Genomic DNA, 19,521 nt, shown 5'->3' with positions numbered 1-19,521 from the left:
GGACCGTAGGCAGGTTGTTGAATAGGGAGCTGAACTGCGAGCTGGGGTCGGGGGGGTGGGGTGTGCCATTGTCCGTGGAGTGTTCTGTGGTAATAGGGGGAGGGGTGGTATTCGGTGGGTGAGAGAGGGTGTGGGCGAGGGGTGTGGGTGAGGGGTGGGTCGGCTGGGACGTAAGGGCGGGGACGTCGTTGGGGGGCGACGCCGGAGAGTTATGGGAAGAGTGAAGACTGAAGACAATAGGGGTGTCAAGAAGGTAGTGGGGGCTGAGTATGGGGGGGTGGAGCGGGGGGGATGTTGAGGAGCGGGGGGTGGTGGGCTCTGTGTGTCTTGTTGGGGGGGGTGGGGGGGTGAGGAGTGAGAATGGGGGGGTAGGGTGAGAGAGAACTGCTGCGGAGGAGGGGAGATATGCTCAGGTCCGTTGTGGGTACCGCGAGACTCGTAGGAGGAGTGGAGTGGAGTGGAGTGGGTGGAAGGTAGGGTGGGGGTAGGTGTGATGTGGGAAGGTGTACGATCTTCGTCCATGAGTGCGGGGTGAGGAGTGGAGGGGAGTGGAGTAGAGTAGAGTAGAGTGGGGTGGAGTGGAGTGGGGTGGAGTTGAGTGGGTGAAGTGATCTTCGACAGTGGGTGCGGGGTGTGGGGTGGAGTGGATGAGGTGATCTTCGACAGTGGGTGCGGGGTGTGGGGTGGAGTGGAGTGGAGTGGAGTGGTGTGGAATGGGTGGAAGGGAGGGTGGGGGAATGTGCGATGTGGGAGGGGGGACGATAATCGTCAGAGGGAGAGGGGTGTGCAGGGGTTACGTTATGTTGGGGCATGGAGTTGGGGGGTGTGGAGCATCTTGGTGTGTGCGAGGTGGGGGACCGCATTTTGGTAATGTGCATTAGGAAAGTAGGGAAAAGGTGGTTGAGTCGGTCGAGATTCCTATCTGTGGCTTGGAATAGAATGATCCCGTTGTTGTAGATGGTAATGGTGGCTCTGCCGGGGAAAACTTGGGATGGCGTGATAGAGAGCGTCCGGCTGTGAGCGGTTTTACTGGTGGTGGAACCAATGAGAATGGAGAGAAGCGCTCTCCTCCACTGTGCTCTACGCAGAGTGTGGAAGATGATATCAGTGCTCGTGGCACCATTGCTCTGAGAGAAGTAGGTGTCCACACACGGTATTTCAGGGTGAGCCTTCAGGAAGTTGTGTTTGTAACGTTTGGCGTTTTTTTTGGAGAGCCCTGGTGGGTAGTTAATTTTGTAAGTGTGCTCGCCTGTGCGTTCCATGGTGGAGGAGGCGTAGGTATATGGTGCTTACCCAACTAATGCAACCACCTTTTGAGACAGTGCAGGATTAACATTTTTTACATTAAAGACTGCCTTTTTGGTGGGCATAAAGTCAATATAATGAATTACCAAACTGAAAGCACTCTTAGTGCAGAAACCGTACCTACAAATCCACAGAGCCAGTCATAATGCGAACAAACCCAAATTTCCTCCCAAAGGTGTCCTTGTTCCTCTGTGACAAACTATAAATCGACCAGCTTTTTTTCAAGCAGCTTAAATCTCAAACAACATGAGGTCTTCACACACTAGATGTCACAAGCGGTCATGTATTCCATTCATGAAACAAAAAACATCAGAAAAAGAAACCTATTTTTTTGTTTCTCCTGCATGGGCCTCAGAAGGGTCACCAGTAAGCAAGCGGACTATAGCAAGCGGCCATAATGCTGCAGGAGTTGTTAAAAGCAAAACTACTAGCGCCCCTCCCCAAGAAAAGAGGGAGCAACACTTACCTTAATTGCTAATGTCTCCATTATTGATATATGCACGGCTGCAGCATGGTCCTCAACACACCTTTTACCAAACACTTCTGCGAAAATATCCTAATGAAGAATGAACAGGTGGAACAGAAAGTACTAAAACACCTGTTTGCACATAATAATTCATTGTAACGCAACCTCCCAAGAAGTTATAACCGCTACGAAGTCAATGCACGGTATTTGAATGTGGAACGGATTCATGCTGCATAAAATGAAATGGTTACCCATGTTTAGGAGTAGTTTTTGCATCAGATAGTTTTCTACATGCAACCCTCTCTCCTTAGACCCCTGAGGAGAGGACCATTGGCCAGATATGCATAGGGCGATGTAAGAACACTACGGAATCCACAAATGAATAATTGCTGCATATGATTTCATGGCGTTATGTTTTGATGAAACATTTATGTTAAAATTACAAGCAGCATTTCTTGAACATTGAACAATGGATGATGTTTGATTTAAATTAATGAAAAATTGTGTTTGAAGAAAATTATGTTAGCTGTATTTTGTATTCATGTTGAAAAATTAAATGTTAAACACATATAGCAGTTGACAGGCATTCAAGTACATTTTTAATAATACACATCATTGACAAGATTTGTGTGAGACTGGCAGCTCCCTGGTCCTGTGTAGCATGCAAAACTTTGCAAATAATCTCTTAAAAGGAGTGCGCCTCTCACACTACTTTCTCTACATGCTGATTTGTCATCCAGAGTAGATTTGGTGAGGGTAGTTGTGATCTTGCTCCAGTGTTGTTTCTTGCATAATAATAATCTTTATTCACATTTGATAATCAGTGGTAAAGATGTGCCAGCTCTTTCTCTGTATGGTTTTTAGTAAAAACATGAAGATTGGCGCTCAGACTTATTTCCGTTATGCTTACTATGCTCAAAGTATGTACGGTGCTGCCAGGTCGGGGGAAAAATGTGTGAGTCGAAAAACCCACACCAATAATGGGAACGCAGTCCTGGGCACACGTGATGAGGATTTAACAACGGTGGTAATGTCTCGTATTTAATTAATATCTTTGGTCAACACCAGTGTGTTATTTCAGTGTATTTAATCACTCAACAACGAAAAGCAACCAGCCAACAGGTGTTTCGTCACATGTGGGAAGTATCCTGTGACTTCTTTTTCAGGGCTGGTCAGGATACAAAACAATGAGTAAAAAGACGGAAAAACATAAGTTTTGGTTGTTACCAATCGGGATAAACAAAACAAAGGAAAATGGGGATTTGAATCACCAATCACACGTGGAAACCCTAGGGAGGAAAGTGCACAGTACAAATGTAAACGGGACTTGGTCTAGGGACAGGTAACATGGTGTATAAATCGTGATTGCGCAAGGGTGGGAGTAAAAGGAACCAGTGCGGGATAACAAAGTGAGACAAAGTTGGCATGTAGTAAATTATGGTAGTTGAAGTGACATCAAACGGTAAATAGAAGTTAACAAGCGAAAATACATATTCATGTTTAGTTTAAACACACTAAGACACAAATCTCTGTGTTGACTTCTATGTACCGTTTGATGGTACTTCAACTACCATAATTTAGAGATGCTGGAGATCTAGGATTCTAAGCAAGTTTTTCTTACACAAATGTATGTTTCCCATACACTTTTACACATTTTCGCTTGAAAGGCTTGGCACAGTATATTTGATGAAAATAATGATTTTGTAAGGGAAAGTGTGAAGCCAGGTTATCACACAACGCCTTGCAAGAAAATGTGGGAAATGGTCCCACCTAGTTGTATGTTTTCTCTTTGGAGGCAAGGCCTAAATAAATACATAGTTTTAGCAATCCATTTCTTAAAAAGAAAAGTATTCTTTTTTTATTTTTTATCATTTACTTTCGAGACATTTAAAAGGACATACTTGTAGACAGTAAAACTAAATATGTAAATTGGTGCTCTGTGCTCTTATTATTTTAGGAGAAAATACAAATGTAGGATTATTTTATTTTGCTCAATCGTACTATATACTAATCTTTTTTTTATCCAGGAGAATAGTAGTAACGTGTATTTGCAGACAAACATCGAAGGAATGCAACAATTATTTTGTAATCCTGTACATTTTAATATGTTTTGTTTTTCTTTTTGTTTTTCAGGATTTCTTCTTTTATTCTTTAGTGTATGATCCACAGCAGAAGACTCTCTTGGCTGATAAAGGAGAGATTCGAGTTGGAAACAAATACCAGGCAGATATAACCGATTTTCTAAATGAGGGTAATACTTGGGGGATCTGTGTCTGTATTGAGTCTCTACATCAATGCCTATGGTCGTTTTCATGTTGCGTTATGCTGTATATTACCAGTTGAACTAGTTTAGCAGTCTTGGGAGTTCGAACAACAATTAAGCCTGGTTTGAGACTAGTTAACGAATCGTAGAATTGTACGTCCGTTTTTAATGTCATAATGCTGAATCATGCTGAATCCAATTGGTGGGTGCATACTGTTTGCATCTGATTCGGAATCTTGCAAGAAAATTCCACAATCCTGGATTTTTTCCAGCATCTTTTCCAGTTTCCTCCAAGGATAGCCTGGAGGAATGTATGTGGGAGAAAAAGGTAAGAAAGAGAAAGAATATTCAGAAATCTAGTATACTTATTCGGATTCGACAGGTTTTGCCTCATTCTGATCTTCGAAACTGAAAAGCAAGAGTTAATTTCTCCCTGGGGTAAATGTGTGGTTTTAGATTTAACCTGAAGTGAAGTACTTCACAATAATCCTCACAGGTTGGGGAAGTGGTTTTCGTATTAGGTTTCCAGTAGTAATGGTTTTATTTGTGCATCACTAGCTGGATCATTTATCTGTTCGCACACTTTCCAACCTAATGCTTGATTTTTTTTTTGTCTGTTAATCTCTAGTTGAGTCAAAGAATGATTTATAAAACTTTTAAAAGGAATTAATTAAAACTGAGATTCCTCACAATTAGACTTATTAAGCCAACTCGACAATTATGGGTCAGATGGTATCTGCATCGAAATACTTAAAACAAATCCATCAACAATTACACAAGTATATTGTTTCGAAATGTGGTATCATGTATAGGTACAGGGCGCCACTAGGTAGATTCACACAGCCAGTTTACAGAATTATTTCTTATCTTTTAGGACGGTCCTGTAAGGTGTGGAGAACCAACCACCTCCACAGAAACAAGCCACAACTTATTTTGACAAATAAATTAACTCCCCAGCACACGTCAAATCAAAAAAATGGTCTCCCAGTTTTCACAGCAGCAAACAGAAATTATTATGTCACACAGTGAAATGAACATAAATGCGTTGTGTTCTCTTTTTTTCCAAGATTTATTCTTGTGGACTTCATAATCAGCTTTCAACAGCCAACACGTGTTTCGTTGCGTTTGGGGTGTTATCCCGCAACTTCATCAAGGCTGTAAACAATTACACAACCCACATCTCCTTTGAACAAAAGAAAAACTAGGTACAAACTGCATTTCATGAACCCTACGGACACATACATTAAACGGAAGCAGACATAGGAAAGACTTCAGCCCAAACCTTCCTCACCAGAGTCCTGTATAACTGAATGAGAATTTTTGTAGCTTATCGAAGATGGCACTGGTTAAAGCATTAATTCCCCCACCTCCCTCGCCCCTCCACCCCCAAGTGGAAGGTTAAGCCTTGTTCAGTTCTTCCTTTACCACCGTAGTCAGATGAATGAACATACGTCATCTTGTTCCTTTTGTAGTTCTAATTTAGAAATGTATGTAACCACTGCTAGCACATCTCATACCATTAACATAATTTAAAATGTTTAAAAAAAAAACAAAAATGAAAACATGTCAGATTTCAATTGATAATGTGAGTGTGTACACTACCATATAAGTGTATATGGTTTGGAGCGCCTGAACTTTCAGGATTGGAAAGTAAAACTATGAGATCGTTCACATGTAACATCAATGCATCTTGAATTAATTTTCATTTAATTGAAGTAATGTGTTTTTCTGATTAATACTTCTACCTGGAGATTACTCAACTTGTGAATTTACTACAGATACCAGACTAGATACATAAGCTCAAGTAGCTCTACGGCACTGATAAGTAGCATCATGGCTGAGTCAACTCCAGCATCCATCCCCAGATATGACATCGTGGACTCATCTGAGGCGCCAGCCAGGTGCACTGACTTTAGTCTGGTTTTTTTTCCCTTGCCTTTTGCGGATCCGTATTTTCATTCCTCTAAATTTTCTTTATCTCCAAAGTAATATTGCATCCATTTCAAGAATGTGTCTCCCTTAACCCCGCTTTTAGAAATTCGAGCTTTAAAATCTAACAGTCTTGTCAGAACAAGATGTTGCTCCTAGACCCCACAATATCGCTGTCTTGTCTGAGGCCCAAGCACAACTCCAAACCATGGGCTAAATGTGGTCCAAAATCGGGAGGCCAAACCCTTCATGAATTGGACCAGGTTGAATGTCCGTCTCTGTGCAGAACCAGACTCCGCTTTTGCGTGCTTTTGATCTCAAGGAGAAGTTCAAAATGCTAACCTTAGCTCAGGTCTTGTCTTCCCTCAACCCTGGGGACCGGATGGTAGTGTTGGACTTGTAGGACGCTTATTCTCACTTCCCTGTCCTGCCTGCCCACCGGCGTTATCTACGATTCATGGTAGGCCACAAGCATTTTCAGTTTACTGTGCTCCCCTTTGGCCTTACCAACGCCCCTCTGGTGTTCACGAAAGTGATGGCGGTGGTCGCAGCTCATCTGTGCAGATCAGGGTTTCCAGCCTCCCCATATCTCGATGACTGGCTGCTAAAGGTGGGCTCGACCCAGGTGGCCATCTCCCACCGCCAGACTATGGCGGACCTCCTGCATTTGCTGGGGTTCACTATCAAAGTGCCGAAGTCCCACCTGATTACCTCTCAGAAGCTCCTTTTCATTGAAATAGTTCTGGATACAGCGCAGTTTCGGACTTATCCTCCAGAGCAGCGAGTTTGGGATATTCGGGCTATGATACCGATGTTTCCTCCTCTATCCCAGGTTTCAGTGAGAATGACCCAGAGGCTGCTGGGCCTCATGGCCTCCTGTCCTGCTGGTAGATCATGACAGATGGCATATGTGGGCTCTGCAGTGGGACCTGAAGTTCCAGTGGGCACAGCATCAGGAGAATTTTTCCGATGCCGTCCAGATCTGAGGGGGCTTCAAGTCAGTTTAAGTGGTGGCTCACGAACCAGGATTGGGTCAATGGCAGATACCTCTCCCTTCCGCAACCCAACTCCACAGTAGTGACGGCTGCGTCACTCCTAGGATGGGGCGGCTGTGAGGAAGTGCCCTCTTTCTTGCATGGTATGCCCCCACTTTTTGCTGAATTGCTGATGTGCTTTGACTGAGTGTGCCCTGGGCTCCTGCCAATCAGGTACCCAGGGCCTGTGTTCCTTCCCTAAAACTGCATTGAAGCCTAAACCCAATTAGCATCTCGAGCCACTGGTAAATGGTACCATAGGTACCCAGGGCACTGTGACCAGAGAAGGCCCCTAAGGGCTACAGTACTTGTATGCCAGAGCACAGGGCCTCTAAGGGTGGCACAATATCAGTCACCCCTCTAGCTGGGTGCCCTATGCCAGTAGTGAGGATACAGGTGCATGAGCCCTGTACCCCTACAGTACCCAGGTCCATTCCTGGGCACTAAGTGCAGAGCTGCCATTAAGAGTATATGGTGCTGGAAGTTTGTCATCATGAACTCCACAGCACCATAATGGCTGCACTGAAGACTGAGAAGTTTGGTATCAAACTTCTCAGCACATTAAACCCACACTGATGCCAGTGTGGGATTTAAAGTAAAATGCACAACAGAGGGCATCTTAGAGATGCCCCCTGAAACTCTACCAACTCCCAGTGACCTGACTGGCTGCCGAGGCTGCCACCCCAGACATGTTTCTGGACCCATGGATCGAGAGTTTGCTACTCTCGGGGGCCTGAAACAATACACATCCTGGGACATGGTGCTAGGCCTCCTCCCCCAGGATGGGCAGGGTTCACGAAGGAGAAGCTTCAAAGGCATACCGCATTTGTGAGCCTCTCCAGACCACTCGCTATACTCAGCAACTGGTCCCCACTGGTTCAACCCCCCACTTTGGGCGGGAGACCCGGTGGGAAAAACAAAGTGAGGAAGAGAGGTGTGCCCACCTCTGCCAACTCCACCCCTAGGGTGGGGGAGGCGTGGTGAAGCACAACCTCGATTCCCCGCTATCTTGAGGATGGGGGTACCCAGACAACCAGGGAGAGGCTCCTACCCCCTCCCACTGGTGAGTGGCAGAATAGGGGGTGTACCCACCCCAGGGAAGGGACCCATTGGTCCCTGACCTTTACCTACCTGTAATGCCCCTAAATTTAGTATTTAGGGGCACCCTGAACCTTCCTTCCACAGATCCAGCAACAACAAGAAAAGGACGAGAAGCCGTGCAGAGCTAACAAGAGGACGATGCCCACTGACTTGGCCCCAGTCGTACAGGCCTGTCCCCCTCGAACCTGCTCCTGCGAAATCCCGGCATGTCCAGCAGCCAGAAACCTCAAAAACCCCGGAGGACCTGCCTGCATTCACTTTCCAAGCTGTTGTTCCTGTGAACACCAGACATGTTTAAACTGCAGCTTCTGATGCCAGCCAGAAACCGGGAATCCAGCACACACTCTGCACCCTCCGAGCCCGGCCCTTGTTTGAGTGAACAAACAACACATGGAGGTCCCCCCGGCGATCCTGACCCAAGATCCGGTGACCCTTGACCTGCCTAAAGCCTCCAGACAACGCCTGCAGCCTCAATCCAGAGGACCCCTACCGCGACCAGAGCGGGTCCGAAAATCCGACGTTTAAAGGCACTCCTCCACCCGACGCCCCACGGCCTTGTGTGCCCAAACCAGCGGTGCCTAACCATCCCTCTACGTCCCAACTTACCCCTCAAAGTGCTGGTCACTCCTGGAAGATCCTCGTCCCTGAGACTGCAGTGTTTCTTTGTCCCGAAGAATCCCCATTGAAATCAACAGGGCACCCGACCTCAAAACAGCACCCTGCACCCGGCTGCCCTAGTGCCAGTGAGGGTGCCCCTTTTGTGCTAACTTGTCCCCCAACTTGCCCTGAGCTTAACCCTAGGAGCTTTGCTCCCACAACCCTGTGGCCTGCTTGCCAGCCGCCACCAACCGGAGCCCCCCTATCTTCTATAAAATAACATTGGGTCTCAACACTCTGCACCCGGCCGCCCGAGTGCCGCTGAGGATGCAACAGTGCATTACTGACCCTGGGAGACCCCTGAGTCTAACCCCAGAACCCTAACTCAAAAGACCGCTTACTTACCTTGAAACCGATAACTCATTTTTCCTCATAGGATGACATTGACACTTTTTCTCCCAAAAAGTTTCCAAGTGCCGACTTTTGAAAACTACAAATATTCCTTAAAAATCAGCCCATTACCCCAAAACGCATTTTCTCAACTGTTTTCAGGAAATATCCCAGTGCTGAATCCAGGAGCAGGAGTAAGAAAAAGTAACGATAACCTAACTTACCTGCTAAGTGAATTTCCGCCCATAGGATAACATTGGTGATTCTATGTGCAAAAGTAAATGTGTCAACTTTTGAAATGCAATAATATTCCTAAAAAATCGTACCTTTAACCAAAAAGCATTTACTCACCTGTTTTCAGGAAATGTCCCAGGGCTGAATCTAGGATCGAGTCCTGTGTTAGCAAAAGTAATCTGAAAAGTAAATAACTGCATTTTACTTAAAAATCCCATTCAGTTGAATGTACTGTACCTGCAATGTGTTGCACACTGCTTTCTTAAAACTGTAACCAAAACCAGTACATGTTACACTGCTATTTTGAACTGTGTTCATACAAGTAATTCACTATTGGAAAGTATTTTTATGTTTACCTGCACCAGGCTTGCTTGGTTCTAGAAATAAAGCAGTATATTTTTTTATACAAAACCATTGGCCTAGAGTTCAGTTCTTGAGTGTGTGAAACCATTTGCTGACTGAGTGTGTACATCAAATGCTTTACACTGTCCTCTGATACTGCCTTACTGCTCGACCAAGCTACCACTTTAGAGAGTAAGGTTCTATCTAACTTTAACCTCTGCCAAACATTTGGAGACCTTTGGACTCTATACACACTGTACCTCACTTTGGTGCAGTATATGTAGAGCCAGTTTCTTACAGCGGCCACATGGGAGAGGCGGAGATCAGATGCCTCTTCCATCAAGGGAAGAATAGTGCAGGTGTTCACGGACAACACTACCGCTATTTGGTACTGCAACAAACAGGGTGGAGTGGGGTCGTGGAGCCTATGTCAAGAGGCTCTTCCCCTTTGGATATGGTTGGAACATCAGGGAATGTCTCTAGTGGTTCAACACTTGGCAGGTTCCCTGAACGCCACGGCAGACAAGCTCAGTCGCCGGTGCATGATGGATCACAAAGGATGTGATGCAAGGTCTCTTTCAGCAGTGGGGAGTGCCTTGGTTAGATCTATTCACCACTGAAGAGAATGTGCAATGTCACCAGTTCTTTGCTTTGGAATTTCCAAGGCGGCACTCGCTAGGCAACGCTTTTCGTTGCAAGTGGAGTTGCAGCCTCCTGTATGCCTTTCCGCCTGTACCACTTCCACCCAGAGTGCTGAAGATCAAGCACGACCAGGCCCAAATCATTCTTGCGGCTCCGGACTGGGCGCAAAGAGTCTGGTACTCCGAGCTCTTGAGCTTCTGGGGTTAGAACCAGGATTCCCCTTGGGTCGAGGATGAATAAATGAATATTTGATTTATAAAGCGCTAACTTAGCCCAAGGGCATCAAGGCGCTGCAGAGGACTGTTATATAAACCGAATAATATACTCCTACTGATGTCTGTGTAAAGAGCCAGGTTTTCAGGGCCTTGTTGAAAAGAGTGTGACACCAGTCCAGATAGACCATCAGGGAGAAAGTTCCACAACCTAGCAGCGACAATGCAAAAAGCCCTGCCTCCCTATCTAACCTTCTTAAAGCTCGGGACTATTAGCAGATTCTTGCTTACCGACTTAAGCTGATTAGTCTGGGTGTAGCGCTGGAACATCGCTTTAATGGCCTCAGGGCCTAGGCCATAGTAAGCATTGTGGGTTAGGCATAGTGTCTTAAAGAGAATGTTCGAGGCATGTGGGCTGCTGAATTCATATCTGTGCATAGATCGCCGCCTAGTGTTGGGTCCGGATGATTGCACTTTGTTGTCCTCGAAGAGTCTTTGAAGTATCACGAGATAGGTGACTCCTCCCATGGACTACACTGCGCATGGGCATCCTCTCCATGCTCAGATTGTATTTTTCCGCCATTGGGTTCGGATGCAAACTCCTATACCCCAACTCGGAATCGAAAACAAAATTTTCTAAAGGCCAAAAGGCCTTCGACTTCGACGGTATTGTTCTCGTTCGGTACCTCTCTACTCGATACAAACTTCCATCTCCAATCGGTCGTCGATGCGGGCCGCTGGGCCTTTTCGACGCCACGTGAGCCAACCGTCGATGGAAAGAAGCCCTTTTAAAAGGTGCCCACAATGCCACTCCCAGTTCCCCCATACTGATAAACACCCAGTATGCAACAAGTGCCTTTCCCCAGACCATAGGGAAGAAACCTGCCCGGCCTGCGCCCAGTTCCGGTCGAAGAAAACCATACGGATCCGAAGGGTCGCTAGGCAAGAAATGCAGCGACAGGCACCGGAACCGGACAACATCTTCGATGATGACAAGGACCTACCGGACGCTCAAGACTCAGACCTAGAGATCGTCACAGTCGAGGACTACTCCGACGACGAGATCCCGTCGGACCAAATCGTGAGTACACTGCCCCCCGACACCAATTAACCCGTCACCAAGGGCTCCGGTCGAGGCATCGCCAACAGGCCTTAGCCAAGATCATAAAAGACTTTCGACAGCCCCACCTTCAGGCTTGGCTCCGAAAATGAAACCGAAACCTTGAGAAACCCCAGGGCCTAGTACCATCGCCCCGAAGAAGGTTCCAGAGCCAAAAAAGGTCACCGACCCAAAGGGCGTCGATCCAAAAAAGGCCGCACAGCCAAAGAGCGTCAAGCCAAAGAAGACTGTCGACCCCACAAAGGCTGTTCAGCCAAAAGCCGTCGACCCCAAGAAATCGGTCGACCCGAACAAGGGCACGCAGCCGAAGGGCACCGAACCGAAGAAGGTCGCCGACCCGACCAAGCCTGCGGTTCCCAAAACCGTCGACCCGGCATCCGGTGCCATACCGAAACCATCGAAGCCGGACAAACCTGTCGACCCCAAGATAACAGCTCCAAAGACACCGGTCGATCCAAAAAAAACATCGATCCGGTGAAAGACACTCGTTCAAATAAGCCTACGGAGCACAAAAAGCGTGTCGACCTGAAAGCACTCGTCGAGCCGAAATCAGGGCCCGAGCCGAAAAAGCCCAGCAAAACACCAAAAGTCATCGAAAAACCAGGTGTTGTCGACCCGAAAAAGTCCAACACTAAACCCAGGACTGTAGAGGAAGAACTATTCCACCCAGATCCATCCGACGACCAAGCTAAAATTTACATTAACCCAGAGACTGGTAAAGTTACCATCCTGCATAGGAAAAAGAGACCTTTGGACTTTGAACCTGATTCACCTATCCCACTGAAGAAAAAGGACTTTGGCACTTCACCCACAAGACCCTCAATCCCTTTTCAACCTATTATGCCATCCACACCCTTTGCACCTACCTCACCTTCTCACCACGGGGACGAAGAGGGGGACACAGGGTATGAACCACAGCCCCTATATGACTTTCCTCAAGATCCTGACCAGGAGGAACCTTGGGATGAGCCAACAGACCCTTATGACACACATCCCATCCCTGATGTGCCCACTTATCCTACTAAGCCATCTCCCACTGATGACACAGTAGTCTTTAACCAACTCATAGACAGGGCAGCACAATTCCACAATGCGGACATGCACAGTGACCCCGTGGAAGAGCACTTCCTCTTTGACACCTTCACTACTGCAGAGAAAAGTGTCAAAACACTTCCCATGTTGAAGGGAGTTCTAAAACCTGCACCTGACATATTCAAGGACACAGCCAGGGCACGGGTAATCAATCCCAGAATAGAAAAAAAAGTATAGATCGACTCCTACAGACCCATCTTACATCAAGGGCCAGTTGCCGCTAGACTCACTGGTGGTTGCTAACGCACGTAAAAGAGCCAACTCTTAGACAACAGGGGAAGCACCTCCCCCTGACAAAAATTCTAGAAGCATCAGGCAAAAGAGAAGCGGCACAAGCATCCAATTCTTGGAGCATTGCTAACACACAAGCCCTACTGGCTCGTTGCGATAGGGCGCACTACGATCAGCTCGAAAGCCTTATGCAACATTTGCCCGAGCCGTTTAAAGCACAAGCAAATGATCTCATTCAGGAGGGAAAATTCATTTCAAATGCCTCCATTAAATGTGCGCTGGATGCTGCAGACACCGCAGCTAGGTCCATTAATACTAGTGTCCTCCTCCGCAGACACGCATGGCTGCGGGTTTCAGGTTTTAAGAATGAGGTGCAGTCCACCATTCTAAACCAACCCGTCAATCCAGATTTTCTATTTGGTCCTGCGGTAGACACCATCTTAGACAAAATGAAAAAGGACAAAGAAACCGCAAAATCCATGGGTGCACTGCAATTTCTGCAACATAGGGGCTCCTTTCGACGCTCCTCATACAGAGCAAATACACGAGGAAATGCTTCACAAACATCTGCCTCTTACAAAGGTAACACACAAGGTTCCGTCACAAAGAACACCACCTGAGGTGGTTACAGAGGTAACAGTAATAAGGGAAGAGGGCGGGGAGGCAATAACACCAGGGCCTCCACCACCACAAAACAGTGACTTCATTTCGCTGCCTCCAGACCACTTAACACCAGTCGGAGGCAGACTACAACAGTTCCTACCTGTCTGGCACGCAATTACCACAGACAGGTGGGTGAGAGAAATTATCCAGTCTGGTTATTGCCTAGAACTGACTTCTACGCCACCAAACATACCACCCAGACATCGTCCTATGTCCATAGAACACATCAACCTACTACAACAAGAGGTGAAAAGCATGCTGGAAAAGGGGGCCATAGAGCAAGTCCCTTTCCACCAACAAGGGAAAGGAGTATACGCCCTATACTTCCTTATTCCAAAGAAGGACGTTTATCTCAGACCAATTTTGGACCTCTGGCCCCTAAATCAATACATACTATCGGAGCACTTCCATATGATCACTCTACAACAAGTGCTCCCGCTGCTACAGCAAGGAGACTTCCTAGCAACACTGGACCTCAAGGATGCGTACTTCCACATACCCATCCATCCAGCCCACAGAAAATACCTCAGGTTCACAATAGAAGGGCAACACTACCAATTCAAGGTTTTGCCCTTCGGGGTTACCACGGCTCCAAGAGTGTTTACTAAATTCTTAGCGGCAGTAGCAGCGCATCTCAGGAGGCAACACGTCCATGTGTACCCTTATCTGGACGATTGGCTAATACAAGCAAAATCGTACCAAGAGTGTGCAGCACACACGTCCCACACAATCCAGTTGCTACACAGCCTAGGCTTTTCAATCAACTACACAAAATCGCATCTGCAACCTTCCCACATACAGCAATACCTGGGAGCCACTATAAACACCTCAGTGGCAAAGGCTTACCCAAACACAGCAAGGATAGCCAGCATGCAGATACTCATCTGCAAATTCATGCCACAGCACTCCCTGCCAGCCCAAGTTTTCATGCAGCTCATAGGCATGATGGCCTCCTGCATATTCATTGTCCCCCATGCCAGACTTCAAATGCGCCCGTTACAGGAATGCCTAGCACGGCAATGGAACCAGGCTTGTGGACAACTAAAAGACCTAGTATTGGTGGACAGTCGCGCACACAAATCTCTGCAGTGGTGGAACCCACAAAACCTTTCACGGGGCGGCTGTTCCAAGAGCCGGTTCCACAACTAGTACTAACAGCGGACGCATCACTGACGGGCTGGGGAGCCCATCTCCTTCAGTACACAGTGCAAGGGCTCTGGACAAACAAACAAAGAAGGCTGCATATCAACCAACTAGAGTTGTTAGCGATCTTCCTAGCCCTAAAAGCCTTTCAGAAATACGTGTACAACAAGACGGTGTTGATCCGGACGGACAACATGACCGCAATGTACTATATCCAGAAACAGGGAGGAACTCACTCTCCACAGCTGTCCCATCTGGCGCAGAGCATATGGAAGTGGGCAATTCAAAAGAACATCTTTCTCCTAGCAGAACACCTCCCAGGGAAGGACAATCAACTTGCCGACCTGCTCAGCAGGCACAGCCAACAAATACACGAATAGGAGATTCACCCCCAAGTTCTCGAGCCATTCTTCGAGGAATGGGGTCACCCAGAGGTAGACCTCTTTGCCACAAAAGAAAACTCCAAATGCGAGTACTTTGCCGCCAGATTCCCACATCCGTTGTCACTGGGCAATGCGATATGGATGAACTGGTCAGGCAGATTTGCGTACGCTTTTCCCCCAGCACCGTTTATCCCGCTGGTGGCACACAAACTGCGACAACACTCACTCACCCTAATCCTAGTTGCTTCCACATGGGCGAGACAACCATGGTACACAACGTTCCTAGAACTTTCAGTAGTTCCTCATCAAAAACTGTGCCTTGCTCCACATCTTTTAACTCAGAACCATGGAGAAATAACACACCCAGATCCCAATCAGATGAACCTAGCGATCTGGCTCCTGAGGTCTTAGAGTTCGGATACCTTAACTTTCCCCCAGACTACATGAACATCATTAGGGAGGCAAGAAAACCAACCACACGAGCGTGCTATACAGCAAAATGGTAGAGATTTGTTATTTACTGCAACAATAACCAAATCAACCCATTAGACGCTTCCATACAAAACATTATATGCTACCTGCTGCATTTACAAAGATGTAACTTAGCATACTCTTCCATACGACTACACCTAGCTGCTATAGCAGCATACCTTCAGAACAGGCAACACCTTTCACTGTTCAGGGTACCAGCAATTAAAGCATTTATGGAGGGCTTAAAAAGGGTGATCCCTCCAAAACACCCTCCTCCCCAGTCTGAAATCTAAATATAGTGCTTACCAGACTCATGGGGCCTCCTTTCGAACCTCTACACTCATGCGAATTGCAATTCCTAACGTGGAAGGTTGCATTCTTACTTGCCATCACCTCACTCAGGAGAGTGAGCGAATTGCAAGCACTAACAATTCAAGAACCCTTCATGCAGGTACATGCTAACAGGGTAGTTCTTAGAACAAACCCTAAATTCATGCCTAAAGTCGTATCCAATTTCCATATCAATCAAGCAATTGAACTGCCAGTATTCTTTCAGAATTCACAGTCAGTAGCTGAGAGAGCCCTGCACACACTAGACGTTAAAAGAGCTCTACTTTACTATGTGGACAGAACTAAATCCTTTAGGAAAACAAAACAGCTGTTTGTTGCTTTTGCACCACAACACAAAGGAAATCCTATTTCAAAGTCAGGGATAGCCAGATGGATAGTTAAATGCATTCAAATATGTTATCTAAAAGCTAAACACACACAGTCCCCCCTAGAGCGCACTCTACACGGAAAATGGGGGCATCCATGGCTTTCCTAGGGAATACTCCTCTCGAAGACATCTGTAAGGCAGCCACATGGTCCACCATACACACTTTCACTAAACACTACTGTGTAGATGTGCAAGCAAAACAGCAAGCTGCTGTAGGCCAGGCTGTCCTCAAAACTCTTTTCCAAACTGCTGCAGCTGGCACAGGTGGCCACCGCTAGAGGAGATACTGCTATTCAGTCTATGCACAGATATGAATTCAGCAGCCCACATGCCTCGAACGGAATATGCTACTTACCAGTATGCATCTGTTCTTGGCATGTAGGGCTGCTGACATTCATATCGCCCACCCTCCTCCCCGGCGCCTGTCGCAGCTGCAGCATTATCTCTAGCATGGGCATCTCTGTCTTTCCTATCTCCATCTCTGCCACAATGGCGAAAAACAATCTGAGCATGGAGAGGATGCCCATGCGCACTGTAGTCCAGGGGAGGAGTCACCTATCTCGTGATACTTCGAAGACTCTTCTAGGACAACAAAGTGCAATCATCCGGACCCAACACTAGGCGGCGATCTATGCACAGATATGAATGTCAGCAGCCCTACATGCCAAGAACAGATGCATACTGGTAAGTAGCATATTCCTCTTCGATCCAGAGGAAGCCAGTGCATCATGATGAGGGAAGCCGGGACTGATTGGTATTTCGGCAGATCCATCACCAACCTCGCTGCAGCAGCTGCAGACGTCGCACCAAGCCTTTGTAAATGCCCAGATAGAGGGCATTACAATAGTAGAGTCCGGTCATTATTAAGACAATAACTGCCTGCTTTTGTGTAGCAAACGCAAGGAACTGGGAGATTTTTCTAAGGCGCCTGATTATCCCAAAACATGTGGACACTAATCTGCAAATTCAGAGAAAGAGATGTGACCATGATAACCCCTAAATTTTTCCAGTGGGATACAGGGAAGGGGTAGCTCCCAAGTGTGTCAGGCCACCAGTCGTTAGACCAGATGTCATATTGGTTACGAAAGATCAAGATCTCAGTTTTTCCCCATTAAGTTTAAGATAGTTTTCAACCATCCAGGAAGAAATTGCCTGCATGCAGTTTTTGAAATTTGCGGCAGATTTCCTTATGCTGTTGGTAATGGACACCATAATTTGCGTGATGTCAGCACCTCAAATCCAAAGGATCTCACGACCTTAGCCAGCGGGGCAACTTAAATATTGAAAAGTGTAGGGCTCAGGGAGGAGCCCTGACAAACTCCACATACCAAAGGATTGGAAGCGGAGTGGAATTGGCCCATTTTCACTAACCGTGCCCGCTCACTCAGGAAGGAGGCAAGAAGCCCAAGGGCCATGCCCCGAACCCTATCTCCTTGAGGGGTTTCACCAGCCTCAAAGGAGACAGGGTATCAAAAGCTGCAGTAAGGTCAAGAAGAACCAGCAGGGTAGTATGCCCTGCATCATCCTGGACCCGGATGTTATAAAAAAAACTGCAGTTGGTGCTGACTCCAAGCTATGATGGCTTCTAAAACCATGCTGCGAGCCATCAATCAACTGGTAGTCCCTTAGATAAGAGCTAAGGTGATAGTTCAGGTATTTTTCCAAAATCTTGGCCCGGACTGGTAGCAAGGAAATGGGGCGATAATTATTTTTTTATCCCACTGGGTCCAGAGAAGGCTTTTTTAAGAGCGGTTTGACCACCGCGGTCTTCCAAGGGGTGGGATACTGCCCATCCGAAATAGCTACATTTAGTACTGAGGTGAGGTGGGGGACAATGACTTCTCTTCCTATTTTTAAAACCTTCAGGGGGCATGCGTCCAAAGGAGACCCAGAGGTAACTCCTTCTAGCAGGCGGTCCGTCATTTCTGGTGAAATACGAGGGAAGGCGAGTAGCCTTGGTTCCTCCTCCATGGTTACCGAAATATTAGGATGGAGCAGATATAGCAATTTCAGCGTTGGAAGCCTCCAACGTGGAATATATATCCGTGATTTTAGTGCGGAAAAAATCCGCCATTCTATCACAAAGTTCTTGGGAGAGATCAGAGGAGTCAGCGGCAGGCGTGGGAGAAAAGAGAGTTGATAACATTAAAAAGCTCTCTAGGAGATTTGATCGATTCAGTGACCTTCGAATAGTACAATCTTTTTTCCTCTGTAATGGCGCTTTATTTTCCCTCAGGCACTGTTTATTTGATTTCATTCTGGAAATTATATAGCGCACGATTGCCCAGTAGCGTCTAGGCGCTTTGCGGAGGAGATTGCTGGAGATGGTCCATTCATTTGAAAAAAGCCATGTCTTTAGCAATTTTCTGAAACTGAGCAGCGTTGGGCAGCTTTTTAGGTCTCGGGCTGCGATTGCTGCGCACATGCGCAGTCTCGCTGGCGAGATTTTATGAGATAGAGTACTTTCACTAGCGAGGTTAAGCCCAGCCCCTCTTTTCCAATGGCTGGCGTCACCGTTCATGCTAAACAGTGGCCAGCCATTGGAAAAGAGGTCCTAGTGACGTTCTCTTTTGAAGCCGTCCCACATGGACTAGCTTGCTTGACCTACTGCTGTAGTAAAAGCGTTCTTATCTTCTTTATGGGTCCAAACAGATGGCCTCATCAAGAAGATAAGCAACCTTTTACGCCAGCAGCAAGTCAGGCTGATGCGGTCCAAGTGGGACGGCTCCAAAGAGAAAAGTCTCTATTGGCTGTGATGGTTGTCTTTCAACAACATTGTGCATTTCGGGCTTAGCCCCGCCCCAAAGCTCAACGTCCATGTAATGGCTTCCAGAAGAAGCCCTCCCCGCGGTACAAGGCTCGTCTTGCTTTTGGGTTAGCCCAGTTCTACTCGTGGAGACTTTATTCTCTGCATAGGTATATTTTGGGTGACGCGTGCTGCTGCGTATCTTCCCTCTGGATTTGACCAGCCGGCTCTATTGATGAAATGTGGGCTCTGGACTGTGCTCCCCCATGCCGTCCAGTCCCGCTCCTACGTGTAGAGAGCGCACAGGGGAGTGGTGAAGCCCGCTCGGTCACACTGCCTTCTCTCTTGTGCGGGCACTTGTCCTCTGTCATGGCATGCGTGCGGCTGACAGGCTGACACCTGGGGATGGTGAACCCGTCGAGCTGCGCACCCACACGAG

At 47.1% G+C, this 19,521-nt stretch overlaps 1 protein-coding gene across 6 annotated transcripts in view; it reads left to right on the top strand.

Moving 5' to 3' along the window:
* Positions 1-19,521, top strand: part of MTA1 (metastasis associated 1) — a 761,697-nt gene that overhangs the window by 280,482 nt on the left and 461,694 nt on the right. For all 6 annotated transcript variants that reach the window (XM_078659566.1, XM_078659564.1, XM_078659562.1 and 3 more), the window contains exon 6: positions 3,905-4,022. In XM_078659566.1, the coding sequence (XP_078515692.1) occupies positions 3,905-4,022 (118 nt within the window). The remainder of the gene's footprint in view (positions 1-3,904; positions 4,023-19,521) is intronic.

Source organism: Lissotriton helveticus, chromosome 9, assembly GCF_964261635.1.
Source record: "Lissotriton helveticus chromosome 9, aLisHel1.1, whole genome shotgun sequence".
Classification (NCBI taxonomy): domain Eukaryota; kingdom Metazoa; phylum Chordata; class Amphibia; order Caudata; family Salamandridae; genus Lissotriton; species Lissotriton helveticus.
Note: the sequence above shows the minus strand (reverse complement) of the source record. Positions and strands in the feature narration are given on the sequence as shown.